This window comes from Canis lupus, chromosome 31 (assembly GCF_011100685.1).
Source record: "Canis lupus familiaris isolate Mischka breed German Shepherd chromosome 31, alternate assembly UU_Cfam_GSD_1.0, whole genome shotgun sequence".
Taxonomy (NCBI): domain Eukaryota; kingdom Metazoa; phylum Chordata; class Mammalia; order Carnivora; family Canidae; genus Canis; species Canis lupus.
The window spans coordinates 8,477,188-8,499,579 of NC_049252.1; the positions used below are offsets into that span (position 1 = coordinate 8,477,188).

General features: G+C 35.7%; 1 protein-coding gene across 7 annotated transcripts in view; it reads left to right on the forward strand.

The window, feature by feature from the left end:
- ROBO1 (roundabout guidance receptor 1) overlaps positions 1 to 22,392 on the forward strand; it is a 1,125,490-nt gene that overhangs the window by 593,827 nt on the left and 509,271 nt on the right. For all 7 annotated transcript variants that reach the window (XM_038581198.1, XM_038581196.1, XM_038581200.1 and 4 more), the window contains one exon: positions 17,166 to 17,249. In XM_038581198.1, coding sequence (XP_038437126.1) covers positions 17,166 to 17,249 — 84 coding nt within the window. The remainder of the gene's footprint in view (positions 1 to 17,165; positions 17,250 to 22,392) is intronic.

Genomic DNA, 22,392 nt, shown 5'->3' on the forward strand with positions numbered 1-22,392 from the left:
CAATTTCCTAAAGTCATTTGAAGTATGGGATTACTTAACGCATATTCTAAACGACTAATTCCAACCGGGGACAACAGCTGTGTATGGAATATAGCTGCCTCGTGAAGATCACCTAAATAAAAAACATAAAAAAAATTTTTTTAAATCACCTAAATATACTATTGGGTATCTTCAGCCTCTTTGATCTCTTAAAAATGATTCATTTACAAAGAAGAAAACTCACCTGTTCAGTTTATGTTTCTTTTTTTCATGAACAAATAGCCAGTTTTGTGGGCATCACGACTTGTTTCTTGCCAAACAGGAGGCATATTCTGAATTTTATGATTGGCAAAGTATATCTCTCAGGCAGACATAACTGGGAATTTAAGACAGAGTAAAACCAGCTTTTGAATCATAGCTGAACCAATTTTTATCTGTCTACTAAATTCAATATAAGGTGCTATGTGACAGGTGACATAGAATGCCCCCCCAAATGAAAAATAGAACCTAAACCCAAATTATTCATGTTATCCTTACTTGTTATTTGAAAAGTAAATTTAGAACCTATCTACTATGCATCTCTTAGTTTTAATCAGGGATACTTTTATGCTCTTTTTTGTGGATATGTAAACATTTATTTGTATTTCTTTCCAAAATCAATTCCTACATTCCTTCCTACATTTTAGAAATATCCATTACACTGTATTAATGTATAACTGAAGCAATTATTGAAAAATTATTTTCACCATTTCCTTTTGCCTAAAGCAATCTGTCTTCGTCCTGAATTTAAGGCCTCCTCATTCCTTTTACTGCCCTTGAATAATCAGAATATACTAAGGTCTATGTTAACTTTTTTTTTTTAATTTTTATTTATTTATGATAGTCACACAGAGAGAGAGAGAGAGGCGGAGACATAGGCAGAGAGAGAAGCAGGCTCCATGCACCAGGAGCCCGATATGGGATTCGATCCCGGGTCTCCAGGATCGCGCCCTGGGCCAAAGGCAGGCGCTAAACCGCTGCGCCACCCAGGGATCCCTATGTTAACTTTTTAAAATACTTGATACTGGGCATTTCCAGCTATTTCTTTTAATATTCATCTTTATTTCTTCCATTATCTTCATATTTTTTCTGTGTTTTCAATTTCAGTTGTGAGTCTATAAAGCATAACTTTAATTCTATAAAGCCCCAAATAGCATTATGAAAAAATAATAATCATAATCGTTTCATAATTTCTGCTAATAAGATATCTGCATACTCCATACAGGTTCAAGATATATATATATATATACACACACATATACGGTCTTCCTATTTCTGGCATTTTATATTTAACTCTTCAAATGTATAATAATAAACCTATTTTATTCTGCAATTCTGTTCACAAAAATGACAAGAAATCAATATAGTTCATAGTATTAATGGGCTCCATTTTTATGGACCATTTCTTTTTCTTAAAGTTTTCAATGGTTTATTCCTCTCCATCTTTATTCCTCTGGGATTTACTCTCATGCTTTAAATATCCATTCACAGGCCATTCCTGAAAGGTGACTGATGACAGGTGGGCCTTAGGTGCGCATGGGAACAATTCTAAATTATGGGACATTATTGCCTTTGTACATTTAAGATTGCTTTTTATTGGTATGAATGTTTATTATTTTTAGGTAAATAACAAAAAATGTTTTATTATAATAAATATTTGTTGTTTAATAAATAGAAATAGTCCATGAGAATTTCTGAAGCAATTTATTTAACTAGCCTCTTCTTTCTTTTTCTTTAAAAAGAATTTGTCCATTTGAAATATTCACAAAGGCTTAAGAAGTTGAGCCCAACACACCAAGTAAGATTTCTTACCAATTAAATGATCTCTAATTGCATCGTCTATAGTAGAATTATCCACACATCTTTATCTCAGTCATTGTCCATTTCATTCAAGGAACACCTTGAGGGTGATCATTTTATCTTATTTCATTTCATTTCACTGCTTTATTTCATTTTATCCAACTCTTAGGGAAATAATGCCAGTGTGACCTGAACTTTATCTCCTAGGCTGTCAGAGCTTATCAAATAAAAGGTTGTGGTTTAAATTCAGGACAATCCACTCCCTGACCCCCATCAATATTCTTTTTTTTTTTTTCCCCATCAATATTCTTTTAATCTCTATCACAGAAATTGATCAGGTCAGTTGGGCAACACTTTTTTTGTTCTTACATCATCTTTTATGGTGGTAATTTGACAAACCATTTATTAATCGATATAAGATTTGTTATAAAATCTTATAACATGGGGATCCCTGGGTGGCTCAGCAGTTAAGCGCCTGCCTTTGGCCCAGGGCATGATCCTGGAGTCCCGGGATCGAGTCCTGCATCAGGCTCCCTCCATGGAGCCTGCCTCTCTTTCTCTCTCTCTCTCTCTCTCTCTAATAAATAAATAAAATCTTAAAAAAAAAAATCTTATAACATGATTTTTCAAGTATGGTAGATATACTCATTTCAAATGACCAGCTTTAGTATGGTAAGTAATTCTACATCCTTTATCATTTTCATATAAAAACATTAAAACAATATAGTTTTTAATATGATGAGCATTTACATCTATATACTTCTGGAATCAGAAAGCTTAATTCAACTTTTCTTGGTTCCATAACTGTAAAATTTTGAGACTACAACTGATTTTATTTATTTATGAAGACTACCGATTGCTCTTGTATTTGCTTTTATAGTGAATTTTTTTATAGTGAATTTTCTGAGATTGTTGTTGCATGTAACTTTGTCATTGTAACTTTACCTGTAACTTTTAACAATTCCTTTTTTTCTAAAATACTGGCAACTTGTTATTATAGTTTCACAATAACAAACCAAACCAATTTGGTCATTTTTTTTAGTAGATTGATATAATAATACCAGTTTTTCAACAGTATGTGAAAATATCTATGGTGTATGAAAGCTTTTTTTTGTGAACATTATTTAAATAAGCAGTTTTGTTCAGGTCTTTATCTACAGTTACACATTAGCCTTGAATGTAAATCTTTTGGTTGGATTACATAGTCCCAAATATGCCGTATTCTGAACTGCATAATAAACTACAAGGTATTATTCTTTTTTTTTTTTTTTTTTTTTTTGCCTTTTGAGGATATACTGTTGTTCATAGTGACAACATAACAAATTTCTGCCTTGTGATTTTTTTATGCTTAAGTGACTTTTATTTGGCTATCGATTGATAGCTTGGCACAATCACTAGAAAAGGGGACCAAAAAGACTATTCTACATTTTCTTGGTTCGTAATATCGGACACATATCTTTTCCTTTTAATAAAAGAAAAAAAGAAAGTGATATTATTGAATGTTAAAAAGCCTATAAAACTAATAAAACCAAGTTTCAATGTTTTTAAAGGACCTACAAACTGTAGCATTACTTATCAGGACAGGAGAGGGAAGGAAGAAAAGAACTCCCAGAAGTTTAACTTTAACCTGATCCTTTAACTTGATTTGTCTTGAGGTGCGAGGGAGAGTTCTGGTTTCACCATTTCAGATCCGTGTTGTCTAAGAATATTAATGTTTTGAGCGAGTAAAGAAATGAGGATTTTTAATATGCATGTAATTGCTTTAAAGGGCCCATTTTAAGAGAATATACTGTGCAATGAAGAAACCAGTTTAGGCACTTGCTATAAACTGAATTATTCCAAAAGAATAATCTATAACTGCACTGTAAATTCCTTTAAAATGATAATTAACAGGAAAGTTTGACCGATTTTTTTTAAGTATACTTCCTTTTATGTGTTCAAGGAAGAAAAATGCCTAATCCTAATGCCACTGAGACATTTATTCCTTGTGAATACATGCATGCCTTTTAAAACTGATTGGCTAAATGTGCAACTTCAATGAAATACAGTTTGGCAGTTTCTTAAAAAACTAAATGTTAATTACCATATGCCCCAGCAGTCGTACTCCTGGGCAACCATTTCAGAGAAATGAAAACTTACGTTTACACTAAAACTTGTACACAATTGTTTAAGGCGGCTGTATTCATTATAGGCAAGAGCTGGAAACAACCAAAATATACCTCACTTGATCACAGGTGAAACAAACTATTATAGCCATACCACAGAGTACTACACAGCAACTAACAGGAAGGAGATCTTGACCTGGGAGAATTTTTAAGAGAATTACACTGATTGAAAAAAAGTCATTCTCAGAGAGTTATATTGTATTATCTCACTTATAGAACATTCTTAAAATGATACATACAGAGAACAGATTAGTGGTTGCCAAAGTCTAAGGAGGGAGTGGGAAAGAGGAAAATGAGTGTGGTTAGAAAAGGTTCACATGAAGGACTCTTATAGTGATGGAGATGCTTTTCATCTTGCCTATAACAATGTCAACATCCTATTTGTGCCATCTCACTGTAGTTTAGGAGGATATTATCACTGGGAGAAACTAGATAAAAGACAGAATAGATCTTCCTACAGAATTTCTCAAAACTGCATGTGAACACACTATTATCCCAAAATAAGTTTAACTTAAAAATATTTACTGAAGATAAAATTGGAACCTCCAAGCTTCTCAAACTCTACCAACGAAAGTGGTAGAGCTTTGAGTTTTTATAGTAGGAGTCAGAATGACATTCGTTACGATTTAATAGCCTCGTGAATACAATATTTTTTATGAGAAGAATATATGTCGTGGTAAATTACTCATGTGATTAGTAGAAAGTTTGATAATATCTTTATTCTCAAATAGTGAAATACAATATGCTATTATCATTTTTTAATTTTATTTATTTATATTTTTTATTTTTTTATTTTTTTATTTTTAGCTATTATCATTTTTATAATGATCAGTGAATTACCTATATTGTATAATTACTTTGGCATATTTTCCATTTTCTCATTCACCATGACATTTTATACCTACTTGTTTTTGCCAGAGTCATGTACAATTAAATAGCCTTTTTCTCCCCCCAAGAGGTACAGAATTATAAGTAATATTGTAACCTATTAAAAAATTATATTTATTGGCAATTTTGATCACCAGGTAGTAAGCTGTAGGGTGGTTCTTATAATCCTATTTAAGCACTGAAATACACGGTAGAAAAATCACATTTTAACATTAATATTAATAAATAGCTGAGTCTTATTCTTCAAAAAAATCCAAGAACAAAGGTACATATATTAGATGTTTGATTTATTTACACTAATTTACTACTAATGCAAAATTGGCCATCCATTTGTTAACTATGAATTGTGAATCTTACGACTATTTGTGACTCTCTTATCATGGTTTTAAGGTTTATGTTAAAGCCTTAGGACACATTTTCAAATGCCAAATATTGCAGATTACAGGTTACAGAGATTTTCCTTTCGTTATTTTTCCTTTTCACCATTAGCAAGAGTTCAAGTATTTATTTATGATTTCTATAATATTTCTTTAAGGTTGTTTATGCATAGTTACCATAATTCTGGCAATATGTAAAACTCAGTAGATTTTTATTCTCTATCTACGCACTTAACTTCCTTCCTTAACTTCTTTTTCCCATTTTGTAGAGAAATATGTTTCTTTAAAAGTTCTGGCCTCTATTAAAAAATGGTCACAGAAGCCCAACAACGGAAGGAGTATTGGTTGCTAAGCGTTTCATCCATTTCTCATACGAGTATTGACTAAAAGTATCCACACAGCAGCTACATCATTGGAAACAAAAATCAAATATTTGCTCATCACTCCTCTTTCTTTATGGAAAGTTTTAAGAATTAGCTTGAAAGGTTAAATGAGGCAATATTGCAGAGACCACTGAATCTACGAATGGGCATATTTCCACATGTACAAACAAGCGTACTATGAATTGAATGCTAAAACAGGGACTGCAGAAGGAGAAAGTTCATTGGTGCAGTATCTTCACATTTAAACGTGCACGTGCAGTACAGTTTCTGGAAAGCATTCTACTTATGATGTCATATTATTTAGTAAACAAGGCATAATTCATTATATCCTTCTTGTGAGGTAAGCAGATAGTCTCACCAACTAGAAAGTCACTAGTTGCTGGACTCCTAGCAAGGTGGAAAAAAGTACTGAGAATTGCCGGCCACTGTGTCTTAAACTGTTGACCACAGTAATGCATGGCCTTCATCATGAGCCAAGAGCATCCGTGTCCAGAAAATATCTTTACGTAATAAACCCTGCCCACTATCACTTGTATATGGACGATGACACAAATAGCCTTAAGTTTTCAGGGTTTCTTGAGATTTACCACTCAGGACCCTCACTCCCCCTGCATGGATATCCATACACCAATTCCTTAAAAATAGCTACTTTTATTATCTTAGGTTCAAGAATTTACATTAATTTATGATAAGAATGTCTCTTTTGGAACAACGCTAGTAAGTGAAACCTATCATCTCACAATAAAAGTGCTAGGATGAACAGAAGCCGGAAGAGCTTCCCATTAAAAACAACAACAACAACAACAACAACAACAACAACAGGGGATCCGTGGGTGGCGCAGCGGTTTGGCGCCTGCCTTTGGCCCAGGGCGCGATCCTGGAGACCCGGGATCGAATCCCACGTCGGGCTCCCGGTGCATGGAGCCTGCTTCTCCCTCTGCCTGTGTCTCTGCCTCTCTCTCTCTCTCTCTCTGTGACTATCATAAAAAAAAAAAAAAAAAAAACACAAATGCAAATCAAAATAATATTGGTGGTGCGTAAAAAGCACAAAGGTAAGTCGGAACCCGCAAGGTAAAAGAGAAAGAAGCCTAGTCTGTGTGTCACCGTGTCTGTATGTGATCATCCGCAGAACACGTGTGATGTGTGTGTGTGACTGGCGTACCCGGGACACAGCGAGCAAAGGGAATGCCGTTGGGACGAGCAGGTCCACCTTCTAAGACGGAAATGCTGACGGGCCCAGAGCTGCGGAGGGGACCGGGGGAGCCCAGCCGAGCTCCTCCCGCGGACCTGCTGCGTGGATCCCGCGTGGCCAAGGACAGCTGCCAACAGCCTTCCTCGGGGGGGGGGGGGGCGCGGGGGCGAGGAAACAGCCCGTAGGAGGCAGAAGGGGGGCCGCCACCGCTGCCGCGGTCACACCGGGGAGACCCGTGCGGGCGGCTGGAGGCGGCGGAGCCTGCGCTCCCCCTCGCGCGCGCCTGTTCGCGGCTAATCCCTGGGACCTTTGAGAAAGCGGAAGGCACAACGTGACCCTAGTAATCAAAAGCACAATTAGAGTGAAGAGCGCAGAGCCGTGACTGTGGTTAGAAAAAGCAGACAATGAGGAGACGGTGGAGGAGACTCGTCTCTGCAGCAGGCGAGCGAAGGTGCCCCGAGCCCGGGCAAGGGTCGCGGGGGGCGGGGGCGGGGCCGGGGCCGGGCGGGGCGGGGCGGGCGCGGCACGTGACCGGGCCCGATTTGCATACGCGGCAGCCGGCCCCGCCCCCCCGCCCCGCCCCCGGCCCCGCCCCCCGAGACTCGCGGAGGCGGAGGCGGAACAGCGTTGGGCGTGCAGGGGCGCGGCTTCAGCCCGGAGCGAGGACGTCTGTAGTTTCAATAGCCGGTGGGTTTTGTTTTTTCCGCCCTCAAGAAATAAAATGGAGTAAATCCATCCTTGTCAGCACGAGCCAGACAACTCGCAAAAGCAAAGTGTGCGGTTCAAGGATCTTTGCCACGAGGAGAAAGTGCTCTGCATGGAAAACACGTCTTGCGTGATCCAGGGCGGGATTCTGCTCCGAGGAGTTCGGAACCAGTGCGGTGCAAAGACGCATCGCGGCTGCACGGAAATGAAGTTTTCACGGCCAGTTTTTCTCTTGACTTCCACGGATGCCCTCTTCAACCTCTCACCTGTATGAACTCCAAAGTAGCGTATCAGAATGTGTCTCTCCTCATTTTAAGAGGCAAATACAGACTTTGTTTTCATTAAGAATTACTAAATGATCATTTCAAACATGACTTCCAATTTGGATCAATTATGATAATGGCCTACACTTGCTTGACTTCTTAGGTGTCTGGGACCATAGTAAGGTCTTTGCAAATATTTGCTTATTTATTCCTCATTACGCTCCCGTTACATAGATACTTATGATCCCATGTTTTATAGATGAAGAAACAGAGACACTCCCCCCCAAAAAAGATAAAATAACTTGTCCAAGGTCACAGAGTTAGCCAGTGGCTCTTAAACATTACTCTATATTGAATACCTAACTAAGTAATAATATCCACTTAGTTGCAATCATTGCAAAATCCTAAGTAGATGATTTGATGATTTGAATTGAAGGAATGGTATGGATCTTACTTGAATATCATTTGACATGTGAACTGGCAGCAGTGATTGGAAACATGCTTTATTAAAAGACTTGGAGGAAGTGGTAATACACTTATACATGATAAGGAAAATAGCACTGGTTAAAGGACAAGGAGGCCTAAGGTATGATTCGGGATCTCGAATGGGATCATAGACGCCCAAACCTGCTTTCTCCCTCTACAAAGGAAAGAGCCCCCAACATCAGTTTAGTGCTGTGGAAGGAGGGCTCCATCAATTCAGGTATTGCTGCTGTGCCGTTTCTGTCCTTGAAAATGGGAGCTGTATCTGTTCATACCACGCGGGCAGCTGAGGGCACCACCTGTTAACTGATTTCAAGCACCATTTAATTAGCCTGTGTTGAAGTTACCGTATGCTTTGACTGGAAGGGAGTGGAACAGTAGCAGATGCTAAGCACAATGAAAGAAAAGCAGTTGAATACCAGGGCAAAGTGGGTGGAGAGAATAACAAAAAAAGTCAACAGACGGAGAGAGCCAGAAATACTAGTAAAATGGACCGGAAATTAACTCTCACAGAGAAAGTTCAAGGGAGCAAATCTCTGCAGATTAAATTCCATCCCACCGAGGTATCTGCCACATCAGATGTTATTGAAGATTTGATCTGAGCATTTTGAATAAATGCAGACTTCAACTGGACAATTGGCTTAGTTTCTGAATATGTAAAGTAGTCATCACTGATTATTTCCATGAAAACCTTCATGACTTTCTTAGACCAAACATTCAGGCATCAAATTAAAAAACAGGTTGTCATGATGAAGCATAATTTTCCCAATTATTTCTAAGAGCTCTACTTTGTCAGTGTTTCCACTGGAAGAGATCTGGAAACAAATGGTTTTAAAATTATGAGCATTTCTCCATCAATAGATTTCCATAACGAAGGCACTTTATCTTGTTTTGTCAAATTAAGTTGAATTTAAATGAGTTTAAAGCTTCTTCTGTGACATTTGTATTCTTCTGAGTTACTGGCTTATCCATTAATGCATTTACCTTCCTAACATTCAGCAGTATATTTTATGTTAATAGAATATGTTGTTTTATATATATATATATATATATATATATATATATATATATACACACACAAAATACAGTTTACCTACCTGGCAGTCTTTAAATACCTTTCTTATTTATATTATGACTTCTTTTGGTTTTAAAAATTATCACTATTACACTTTCCTTTATATCCAATTTATCATGCAGGGATATTTGTAAATCATCTCTTTTTAATATATAAGAAAGAAAACTTTCACTACTAAATCCTTCACCTGATTTAAGTTAAACAAAATTCTATTTCCTAGAGTATATATTTATATGAGAAGGGGTGGAGGGAAAATATATTATTGTATCAGCAACAGTAACTTACCATATATAGTTTTCAATTAGACTCATAATTGGATAGGTATGTATACAACATATCTTATGACAATGATTATGATTTTAGACAGATAAATTATATAATAAAGTCCTAAATAAAGAAATCGTTGATATTCATTGATTGAGAAAAGATAAGTAAACTGTATTTCGATTCTATGGACTGTCTGATTTGAGTGTTTCATAACAGATATAAATATAGGTATATACTTGATGAATGAAATGCATTTTTCTGAGAGGCTGCTCATGAAACTAATATAACACAAATTTGGAATTAACATTTGGCAATACCATATCCTGTTTGAATTTGCAAAAATGTTATGAAAAAAAGGAGAAATAGCTACATGAAAATTCTCTGCCTCTCTCTCTCTCTCTGTGTCTCTCATGAATAAATAAATAAAATCTTTAAAAAAGACTTATACCAAAAGGAAAATTTTGTTGTTGAACAATAATTTTTAAAAAGTAATTATCAAAGACATCTGAATTTATCTTAGTTTTATTTGATCAGTAGTTCGATCCCCAAATCTATGTATTTTAAAATGTGTGGGATGGGTGCCTGGGTGGCACAGGCAGTTAAGCATCTGACTTAGTTTCCCCTCGGGATTTCAGGGTCATGAGATCAAGCCCTGCCTTGGCTCTGTGCTTGAGACTTTCTTCTCCTTCCTCTAACCCTCCCTACTTTCTGCTGCATTTGAGAGTTTTCTGTCTCTGTCTCTCTCTCAAATAAATAAATTAAATCTTAAAAAGAAACAATAAAATTATGTGTGCAAAGCTTTATTTTAATAACAAACCCCTATTTTAATAATATTTTATTGTGTATTTCTAGCTTAAACACATCTGACCATGTTATTAATTATATATTTTATATTGTAAAAGGAAACAGTGAGGAAGCCATGGCGATATGCCTAACAGAGCTCAGAAATAGATTCATGAAATTATTCAATCTTATTGTTCAGCGCCTGGAAAGAATCACTAACCTGGTATACCATTGCTTATATACTATTAAAATTCCATCCAATTCCTAGAATTGGTTTGGTGTGTAAAGAAGGACATGGGGCATAGTGAAAGGAGAAGGTACCTTGGAGGTAGAAATCATTTAGAATAGAATTCCAGATCCACTCTTTACTAGTTGCATAACACAGGCAAAAGAATTTCTCTGAGCTTTACTTTAAGCATCTCTAAAATGGGAAAATAGATGATGCAGATAGTGATAATGACTATAATCATGATAGAACTGTAAGAATTGCATGAGAAATATACACATCTAAAAAATAATGTGGTTTATATATTTTAAAAACTAAAGCATTATGTCGATATTTGTTGTGTTTATAATCAGCACAGTTTTTACTTCTCATTATTCACATATGGTTCATTCAGTTATCTAATCACCTGAACTAGAAAATGAGAAAAGGCGCTAACATATAATTTGAAATCATTGTGTGAAATCTAGTTTTTCATTTAATACAATCCTGGCATCTCAGGTCATGGGTTACAATTACCCACTCTATCATGGAGACTATTTTAATCCAGTCAAATATGAAACCAGACTGAATTTGCTGGCTCTTTTCTCAACAGTGTTGGATGATAAAGTCTTTAAATTTAGAAATAATCATCACTCACAAAAAAATTTATTTGAATACATATATATGTCAGTTCTAACAGTTTGGTTTATTTTATCTAGAAACATTTTTTTCATTGTCATTATTTGCATGGATCATTATAATCCTAGTTCTTTTATTTTGGAAATAAACATAAAGAAACAACCTTGATTTTCCTTGTAATAGCAAAATTGGAAATAGTTGTAATACACTCTATTCTGTTACCATATTGCTGCTTTAAAAAAAAATAAGTTTCATTCAACTTTTCGTAGCACAATTTTAGAACTTGATCCATATTATTTCTAATACTCTAAACCATATAGAATTCTGAAAAAGTCATTCATTCCTCATCATAAATGAATTTTTTATTTACTCTCTGAATTATTTTAAGTACTACTACCCAAAAGCACATACTGATTTTTCCCCTCTCCATCTCTATGACAGAATTCTTATTTCTTACCTTATTCCAAGTTCAGAAGAATAGGGCAAATAATATTCTATCCTCCACAATTATGTTAATCACATATAATTAAAGCAGAAGTTTGAATTTAACTTTAGTTTGATCTTGCAAAATTGTGACACAGATATAAAGCTTCACAAACATAGTTTTTGTACTTAATTCTGTAATTCATTGCCTGGGTTTCTAATTAAATGTTCTCAGTACTCCATTTAAAGTACCCATTGCCTGCATTCCTCTTGATTAGTAGAAAAGAATCAATGAGAATTGATCCAATTTGTAGGACACAATTCTCATATTGATAGTAGTTTATATTCATTTGCTTTTCCCTAATCTTTTATTAATGGTCATCTTCAAAATGTCAATTAATGCCAAAACCCTGCACAGTGATAGTGCAAATCTATAAAGAAACCAGCCTGACACTTTACAATAGGGCAGAAGGAAGAAGTTATTATTTTTGGCATATACTTTCATAGCTGCATATGACAAAACCGAAGATAGACGAAAACTCCAGTGTTTTGACAGTGAATTTCAAACTCAATTTAAAAATTAAAAACAAATAAATGAAATTGAATTTAAACAACAGAGGGTCTACATTTCTACAATGTAACACTGGCTATCTATCGTAACATGATGAGCAATTTAGAGAAATGTGGGTTGAAAAGTTGTATTAATATGAGCACCGATGATGAAATGATGTCGCCAGTGAAGGTGAAGCATCATCATGTGAATTTCTGCTGCACATTGTAGAGAAAGCTTTAGACCACTCAGTCTTCACCTACCATCCTCTAAACTTTTTGGAATGTTTTTCATAACAGAATTAGCAATTGTTAATATTATGCAATTTTTTAATCCTCTCAATATACTTTTTCGGAACAATTTGAAAGTAAATCAAACATAACTCGTGCACCAATTATTATACATGTGTATGCTAAGGGATATATATTTTATTTTTCTGTAGATTTTGAGTCTTAAGTCTTGACTGAAGTCAGAGCAAGCATTGTTAGCGTGGATGCTTCATATAGGTGATGCTGTACATCATATCACATCATTGGCTTCCCACTCTTATCTACCCACCATTGGTAGACACTAAGCTTGATTACTGAGTTCAAGTAGTAACCGCCAGATCAACCCATTATAAAAGTATTTTTTCCCATTTGCAGTTAACAAATAATCTCCAGGGTGATACTTTGATACTGTGTAGTACTCTATTCCCTACCATTTTTTTACCTACTAGATTTAATACCCATTGAGAATGGTTGTCTGAATGAATTATTTTATCAGAGGTTGCAGTACAATGATTTTTCTAATGCAGAGTTTCCATTATAATTTGATATAGGTATTGGGGGGAAATCTCAATAAAAGTAGAATCATACAGATTAACAAATTTCAAATTTACACTTAATTTACCATTAAATAAAGTTGTATCACCTTTAATAAATTGTTATATTTAAGGATAAACTTTCCTAAAAGACATAATTTCCATTGTGAAGGAAGCTATTGATTTTTTTGGAAGCTACAGATCTTTATTCCTTTTAGTTATTATTGTCACTTTCACTGAATCTGTGAAAGACTATTACAAGATGGCCCACACATGTATGTCTTATACAAATAATATGTATATTATATAGTTATGTATAATTTTACAAATAGTATAAAGTCTTATATATTATAGATTTAAGTTTGGCATACAACCCATTCCAGAAAGATAAATAAAAATAAATCATGCCGCGAGATATATATCAAGTCTGTAAGAGTTCAGTTTTAACCCCAGACACTAACATCTAACTGAACCATAAAATATTAAAAATATATTACAATGATGACTTCCTTAATATAGATAGGGGATATAGGAAAGGAGTAGCCTGAAAGAAAAGAGGATGAGTTCAGTGTTGATAATAAAAGATATGAGGTTTCTTGGAATCCTCATGAAGTCAAGCAGTAGACATAAGATTCAGTCTTGGTAGAACTCCAATTAAGAAATGTGGGGGTTGTATTATCTAAAACAAAACAAAACAAAACAAAACAAACAAAAAAACAGTTTTTGTGATGAGCCTCAGTGGAGAGCATGAGCATGTTGAACAACAAAAGGAGACCTATGAAACACAAGTATTTAAGGAGGGTTGGAAGGGAAACAGGCTTTCATAGATGAGGTATCAGTTCCTTTGGACCCCACACATTAGAATTAGAATTAGAATCTAGAAAACAGCGATTTTTTTCAAACTAACATAAAATAAAGATCTTACTTGTAAAGTTGGAATTGGTTTTCTAGAAAAGCACTAAAGGCCAAATGACCACTAAATTCAGAAGAATCTGTATATCTGATGGAAGATTGTAGTGAGGCCATCTAATGTGTTTCCAACCCAGAATGTCTATGATTTTATGATTTAAGACTTACTTTTATGTTGAAAAAATGCTCTATTTGCCTTTAGAGATATTGGGTAGATAGGGAGTACGTTAGCATTTGAGTTAATTTATAACAAGTTTTTTGCATTTTCAAGTTCTTTGAGATTGAGAGGCTATTACTTAAGTGAGATTTGCATTCTTGGCTACCATCTGTTCATTAATTCATTTATTATCTTAAAGGGAGGGAAAAAAAAGCTTTTCAAGCCTACAGAATGTTGTAAGTCCAGTATAAGGTGATGAGTTTACCAATATGATGCACACAGATTACCCAACCCTTGGGAATTCAGTCTAATGGGGGTGTCAGGCACATGGAACCCAGCACCCTTAGTGACAGTGCATTTCTAGATGTGATGGTGACTGTCATCCCTGCAGCCTTAAATTCAATCTTGGGGTACAAGAAGGACTCCCTCCTTCAGACACTGAAAGCACTAAATAATCTCTTGCCTCATCGTGTTCTATTCCATGGCTCACATAATCAATACTACTTAACAAAAAGTTTAAATAAGTATCTTTTGAACTCTCTTTGAGTTAGTCCTAAAGCTTGTGTGCAGTGAGTCGAGTGGTTATTTCCTGTTTTAATTATATTTTGACATGAAGGGAGAAGAAAAAAAATTAGTGCAGTTATGGAAAAAAAGGCATCTTTTGTTCCTTAGGTCTAGCATATTGTTAATTAAAGGCAATACTGGGTAGATAGAATGTGCTTTACAGATACGGTAAGATTCATTGATTAATGCAAAATCTATTCTTTCCTGAGCCTAAGAAGGGGTCAGAGGGTGATGGGTGGGGGCAGGAAAGTAAATTTTAAAAACACTCAGGATACGTTAGACATAGGTGAAAAATTCTACTTAAAACAGATCTAAGTGTCTAGTTGGAAATGATACTGAACTTTCTTTTCCTCAGCTCTATTGCTTTTGTAACAATGTCCTCATTTTTAGGGCACATTGAATAACAAAGCCTGCAAACGTGATATGATAGTGTATTGTCAGACTGAGTTCATGTTGTGAACATGGATAGATTTTTATTTCATTTTTAACAGAGCAATGACAAATGTATGCTTCTACATTAAATAAGATATTCCATCACATACTAAAGGTAGTATTGCCTCCTGAAAGCTGCATCTGTAACTAAAAGTAATCAGTCTGGCAAATTAAGGTGACCCTAAATGCTCCCATGTTTTAAAACGATATTGTGGATAAGCAGAGGAGGTCTCCCTAAAAGCCTTTTACTACATGTGAAGCAGAACCTTCTATTTATTTTCCTGTATCCGCCTCTTTATTTGCTTAGTTTGCTTGAGCAAGGCTACTTAGTTTGTGGCACAACGCTGTGCTAGCACTGAGGAAAAATGCACACACATACAAATGCCTGTTTTCCATTCTCTTTTCCTGATGTGACAAAAACTCTGCCCTAAACAATTAATGCGTACAAATAAGTTAACAGGCTGGAGGGGCAGAACGTGGTTCCTTTTCCTGCTATACCACTTCTGGCCTTGATCTTAAGGCTAAATAGGACAGCAGCCATCACTGGAAAGGCAAGAATGAACACAGCAATAACGGGCATTTTCCTTCTAGTCTGCACAGATCTGCCCTTTTTTTTTTTTTTTTTTTCACATGAGCCCCATCAGATTCATTATATGACACAGGAGCAGGGGAGGGAGCAGAGGGATCGAGTGGACAGATATGCTCCATGCAGAAAAGCCACCACGCGGCTCATGTTAGATATTGTGTCCTCTTTTAACAATTTCTAAATCATCCCTGAAGAGCTGTGTGAAAGACAAAATGTGTCACCCTAGCTAAAAAACTAGCAGGGGCACAGAATCAATGACCCCTGCGATGTGTCCAGAGGGGCATTACCTGCATGCACTGGCTGCCTCCTTCATAAGTGACGTGCTCCTTCACTCAGACCCAGAAATTCTCTGTAGATGCTGTGTAAGGTGACAAAAAGCCTGCAGAAACACCTCAGCGTGAATGACCTATGACTCTACGGTATCTGATTTAGGAAGTACACACTTGGTTTTTATTGTGTCTGTGTCCACTTACCAGCTAGGAAGCTCATAATTACCTAACACGTGTAGATATGACATACGCAGTGACTGAGCACTAGTGAAATTAGTGGTGATGGTGTTGGGCTTCTGTATATTTTTATACTGCAACTCAGCTTCCAGATATTAGAACTTGAGTGTCGTCATGCTTAGCCTCATTTGAAAATTCTGCATTGGAAAATTCACGTGTAATGTGAAAAAGCATAAAAAGCATTCCTTTTATTCAAGAAAAGCAAGAATAAATGAATGCAAATGCCTATCTGGATGAGTGTGATACAGAATCTGAAGCAATTTGTAATGTTTTTAAAATATCCAGCCCACAATGCCCGAAGTTAAGTGTTGTTTTATAAAAAAAAAAAAAAAAAAAAAAAAGTGTTGTTTTACTTCTGCATCCATTTCAGTACATTTAACTCGGTCCTGCAGGATGACAAATTGTTGCCTTCCAAAGGATGTGATGCTGCACTGCTTTCTTTACTGTTGCTCAGGAAAAGTATGACATTTTTATCATCCACCCTCGAATTTGACAAGACCCTATTTTTCCCCACACCCTTCCCCCCCACCCATATGAGGTACAGTCCCTTGAGTCTGTAATTGGCAGGAGATGAAGCGATGATGGGGAGTGATCACAGTCAATAGCTTTGATTAACAATAAGGTGGGAAATTAGCAATGCTAGCATTCAGCCACCCTGCCCTCTCCCTCCTCCATATGCTCCCTCAGTCCTGCTGGCGGCCTCACGGAGGGCAGTCGGAGCCCCTCGCCAGCTTTGAAGTGCAGCAAAGGTGCAGGCAGAGCAGAGAATTAGGGAAATTAAGGAGAAGCAGTAGAAATTGTGAGCCAGGATGCTGAGACCTCCGTGCAGCTCAGTATGCTGCAGGAGGGGCAAGGAGGAAGTGTGCTGTGTGTTGTCCCTGTGTGTTTTTCTGTCACATGTGGATTTACTTGTGTCTGGACATGCTGTGATCGAAGTGGCAACTACCCTTACTACTGTGACCCCATCAGCAGCTCTGGTGTTGTTTCCGACAGACCCTGAAGACCTAGAGAGGGGGAACGACAACGGGACGCCAATCCCCACCTCTGATAATGATGACAATTCGCTGGGCTACACAGGTAGAGTGTTTCTTTCCCAAATACTAACAGTCCGTGCCTCCTAAAAATGCCTCCACCTCCATCAATCATCAACCACCTGTGTAAAATTATCTACTCATCCCTGCTTCCCGCTAACAACCTCTCCAACTTCTTGTCCTCATTTTCCAGACTTCATTCTTCAGCCGGGAGGTCATATTGTTAAAGCAAACTCTTTGGGGGAAAGAAATGTCATATAAAAACTGCATGCATTCTTGTTGTCTATTTTTAATACAAAAGACTGCTTCTCAGCCCGAAAGTTTGATATTGCAGAGTGTTTAGGAAGATAAATATATTATCTTAGAGATTTAATTGAATTGCTCTATAAAGAAATAAGACTATCTAAAAGTAATTGGGCTCCAAAATTATCTGTAGTTTTTGTTTGTTTGCTTGTTTGGGTTTCACTTGAGGTCTTATAAACAACAGAAAGCAAACTCTTAAGAGTAATGCAATCATAATTACCAACAACTATCTCAGGATTGTGTTTGCATGGACTTATTGTTACCTTATCTGTGAACCATGTTTTAAGTAGATGCATGTGTATGCCGGCACCAAAGTATAAATGAACTAATTGGTTGTGTTGGGATAATTCCTATTATGAATGTCTAAGAGTGATTGCCTTGGAAATATACAAATGTTTATGCAGAATTTGTTAAGTGTAGTTCTAAATATAATCACCTAGGTTACATATCTGAGAGAATTTGACTACAACTTTAGATAAAGGCAAAGAATAAAATACATCACTTCTAGCCCATTGAATCAGGTAATGATGTAACAGTGGTCTTGTTGTAATAGCAGCTATTTATTATGTTCTTTTCATTAGTTCTTATTAGCACAGTTCTCTGTAGACTGCTAGGATGTGGGCTGTGGATCAGTGTGTGTATGTGTATGTGTGTGTGGGTGTGCACGCGTGCGCACACATGTTAAAGAAATCGGAGTTAAAGATAATGGAGAAGTCTTATGTACATTACAATCGTACAGATAACTGTTAGGAAGAGACTAATCCGATAAACACATTTCGCCTTGTTTAAAATAATAAACTGCTACTCTACTTTAGAAGCAGTCTCTCTATTTTTATAGAAATAATTTTCTCCAATATTACCTCCCCTTTACACAATTTCAGGTTTTAAACAGGTGGAATAAGTCCCAAAATTAATAACATCTTTATATACAATTTAATATTTATTTATGTCAGTCTTATAGAGAACAGAACTCATTCTCATTTTCCTCTTATCTTTCACCTAGGAACTGAAATTAAAGGACAAACAAATCAAAGCCCATTGGTATGGAGATGGTGAGGGAGCTGGTGTGATACTTTTCCAGAAACTTAGCTAGAACAAGAGTTGTAAATGTCATTTCTTAATACCGTAAATGCCAAGGAAGTTCATCTGTATGAAAGGAGGAATTGGAGATAATGTTCTTTCTCTGGGTACCCTCTTTTGCCAGTATACACTAATGTATTCCCTTGTGCTCACCCAGTCTAAACAACTGCATTGTTTAGATACACTAATAGGGTTTGCTCTTTGTCTTTTATGGATTTCCTGAAAATTATATATCTCCAATACATAAATCACATTGAAGTGGTGAATTGAGAGAACGTAAATAACAATACATGTAAGACTAAATGTAGCATTCAGAAATTTTTTATTTCTATTTGTTTTTCCTTCTTAGGTTAATCAGTAATCAGACTTGTGCTATTAAACATATCAGTTGAATTATTATGAAGTAATGAACTCATAAAATTATCTTTATATTCTACAAGGGAACTGATTAAAGCAGCACATTAATGTGATGTGACTGGAAAACAATCTTCTGAATGATTTTGTCTCTGAGACTGTAACTGTTTATGAACTCTAGTATCGAAGGAAGTTCATTCTAGATATGTTGTTTCAGTAAATTCTTGATTAGTCAGGAACCTTTTTTCTACTATATGAATTAAACATACTATTTGTCTCTTTCATTTTCATATTGACCATTTCTTTGCTCATTAAAATCTCCACTGGAAGTCATAAGAAAAATTAAATAGAAAAAAATGGGTTTTGTCTGTTTGATAAGAACGATAAAGATCTCAGTTAACTCTAAGGTTGAAGTAATCGTGCAAAGTATTACTTGAAACTACCAACAGATTTATTTTGTGTGCATATGTGTGGGTAAATGTGTATGTGTGTGTCTACTTCTGTGTGTGTGACTTCCTTTTACTCTGATCACATGAGATCGAGTTGATAGAATCTTTATATTAGAGGAAATTCAGTTCAAAAGGAAGTGAGGCAGTCTATCTGCTTAGGAACATTTTTACATATTAATTGTCCATATTATGTCTGGAGTTTAGTAACTCTGGATATAGGGCATCGTTAGAAATAAAATATGAATATTAAGCAGCATAGAGAATATACAAAGTGGTTGTCAAATCATTTGACATTGAGTTAGTTGCAGGATAAATTTTTATGAGAGTTAAGTAAATATATAAGGTATTATTTGAGGGGTCTATATATTTTGCACAATATCACAAAATGACTGAAAATTGTGTGTATCTGATGTTTATTTTTTAGTACATGTTGTTTCACTTCATTGAGCTTACAAGTGAGACTTCTCTCTTCCCCTAACACTTATGTATATAAAGAAGAAATGCTTCCCAGAGGAATCTGTACAATTCTGGAAAACATTTTGGGGGGAACATGAAACAATCCCAAAAGGAAATCACCAGGCACTAAAATTCATATTCACGCCCTCCCAATTCTCTTTTTTGACCACTACAAAGAGTATCATTTCCACTGCAAGCTAATTTGCCTCTACATCTGCTCTACTCCTCAAATCATTTGGGACCATCACTATCAAACTGGCCCATCAAAGTAGAATCTATGGATCTCAGATCATAAACATAAATTAATATTTTCATTCATGATCTAGTCAATGATTGATAATCTTATTAATAACACTTGCTTCTTAAACCATATGTCATACCTATCTAAGTGGTATCAGTATTCCTTTTCAATTCCTTTTCTCCTTACCATCTTCAGTCACAATATTATAAATTTGAAAACATTTCAGTCTCTCTTTTACTAATCTATGAATGCAGAGCAATTTCTGAGGTGGCGCAGTGATGTGTTATTAAGTGGGCTTGCGCATTATTTAGACAAGTAGACCATTTCCTGTTTAACCAAGCATGTCATAAATATTGGGGATTATTTAGCAGTTCACAGTATATAGCCTTTGTTGCAAGAACAAGTAAGATGGGGTTTCAGATCAGCACTTTGCAGGGTCAGACACACATCATTCCAAAGAGGTTGAATATGTAATCAATGATTTTTTTTAAAGGAAAACCTGAAAAGAGTACATTGTTTTCAACTTCTGGAAGTGCATATGGTGTTTCATAAATATGAAAAAAAATTAAGTAATATGTTTAAGAATATTTAAATGTCTGAAATACACATGTAACCCATGTAGAGCTCTAGTTACTGACAAAAAATTTGAAGAGAAGTTTATTGATACATTAAAAATCAGAATAAGTGGGAGCTGCTGATTTCCTAGTAGCATTCTTAATCTTTTTAGAAAGCAGTAATTATTAATTAGAAAAGAAATGAACTTTATGTTTTTTCTAAGTACCAAAAAGAGCCTGTACATTTTATTTATAATGTGTAAAATGTATCATTTGTCCCCATTTTACATAATAAAAATAAAATGACATCTCCTATCTCCATAGATCTGTTTTAAGGATTAGACTTCTATATTTACAGTAATATAATGGAAGGAAAGCTAAATGCAAATTTAAAAATCCTAAAACTAAATGATTATCAGAGTTGTGTCAATATCAATTGAAGTAAAAATCTACCCATGGAATGTCAGAAATTTCAGAGGCATTTCAAATGGTCATAATAGAGTCTTCTACCCATTAATATTACTTCCAAGTAAAGTTTGGTTATAATTCTGTTTAAAAGGAAACAAAATAATAAAAAAAGGAAACAAAACATATGTTCTCTTATTAAAAAAAATATCTTGGACAAATTAGCGGGTTTGCCCAAATGACTCAAATAGCAACCCCCAAAATATATTTTGCCTCATGTTTTGAAACTTGGTGAATAACTGTTAATTGATGGTGACTTTGATTCTTTTCTCCCTCTACATTCTTAATTGTATAGTTTCACACTTAAGATCAAGCAAAAATTCCAACATGGCATGTGCATTTTTAAAAATGTACTAATAACCAGTGCTAAATATTACTTCATGCATGCAGTGCAGTCTTCTGAACACTTTACACACAGTAATTCATTTAATCCTCATCACCCCTCTTTCAAGAAGGGGCCAGTGTTAAAAGCAACAGTGTCTAATGTCTGTCTGAGTACTCAAGAACAGGACTAGTCCCAAATTAATTATACCTTCTCCAACATTACAGAGGTTATGAGAGGTTGTTGAGGTTATGGCTACAAGCCACACTGGAACACGCGGTTAGAAATTAAATAGCTGAGCCATGCTCTCTGCAACACCCCGGTTCTGGTCACCAGTATTTTTAGGGCTCTGCTAATTCTTATCCTAGGTTCACTACTATCACACTAACTGATCACATATTTTCTTAAAAAAAAAATCAAACAGGAAAAAAGCTTTTAGACCAAAACAAGGGGGTCCTGATCCACCTTCCAATCCTTGAACCCTCTTCCCTTAAAACTGCTTTTCTTGCTCTTTTCAATGTGTCTTCTGACAGTTTTCTTTCTATTTTTAAATAATACAGATCTACATATGATTCTTGATTTGCCAGTTTTAGACATTTTTTTTTAAGATTTTATTTATTTATTCATGAGAGACACACACACAGAGAGAGAGAGAGAGAGAGGCAGAGACACAGGCAGAAGGAGAAGCAGGCTCCATGCAGGGAGCCCGACGTGGAACTCGATCCCATGACCCCAGAATCACGCCCTGGGAAAAAGGCGGCGCTAAACCCGAGCCACCCAGGCTTCCCTAGACATTTTCTTTTCCCCATTCTCTTGCTAGCACATTCTTTGTTAAATAAATGGTTTATATGGCTATGATAAAGCAAAGTTTTCCTGGATGAGTCTATTACAGAGCCAAGTAAAATACTATAATCGCAGGTATGCATTATTCTTTCTCTGCATGAGATTGTTTATTGTCTGCAGTT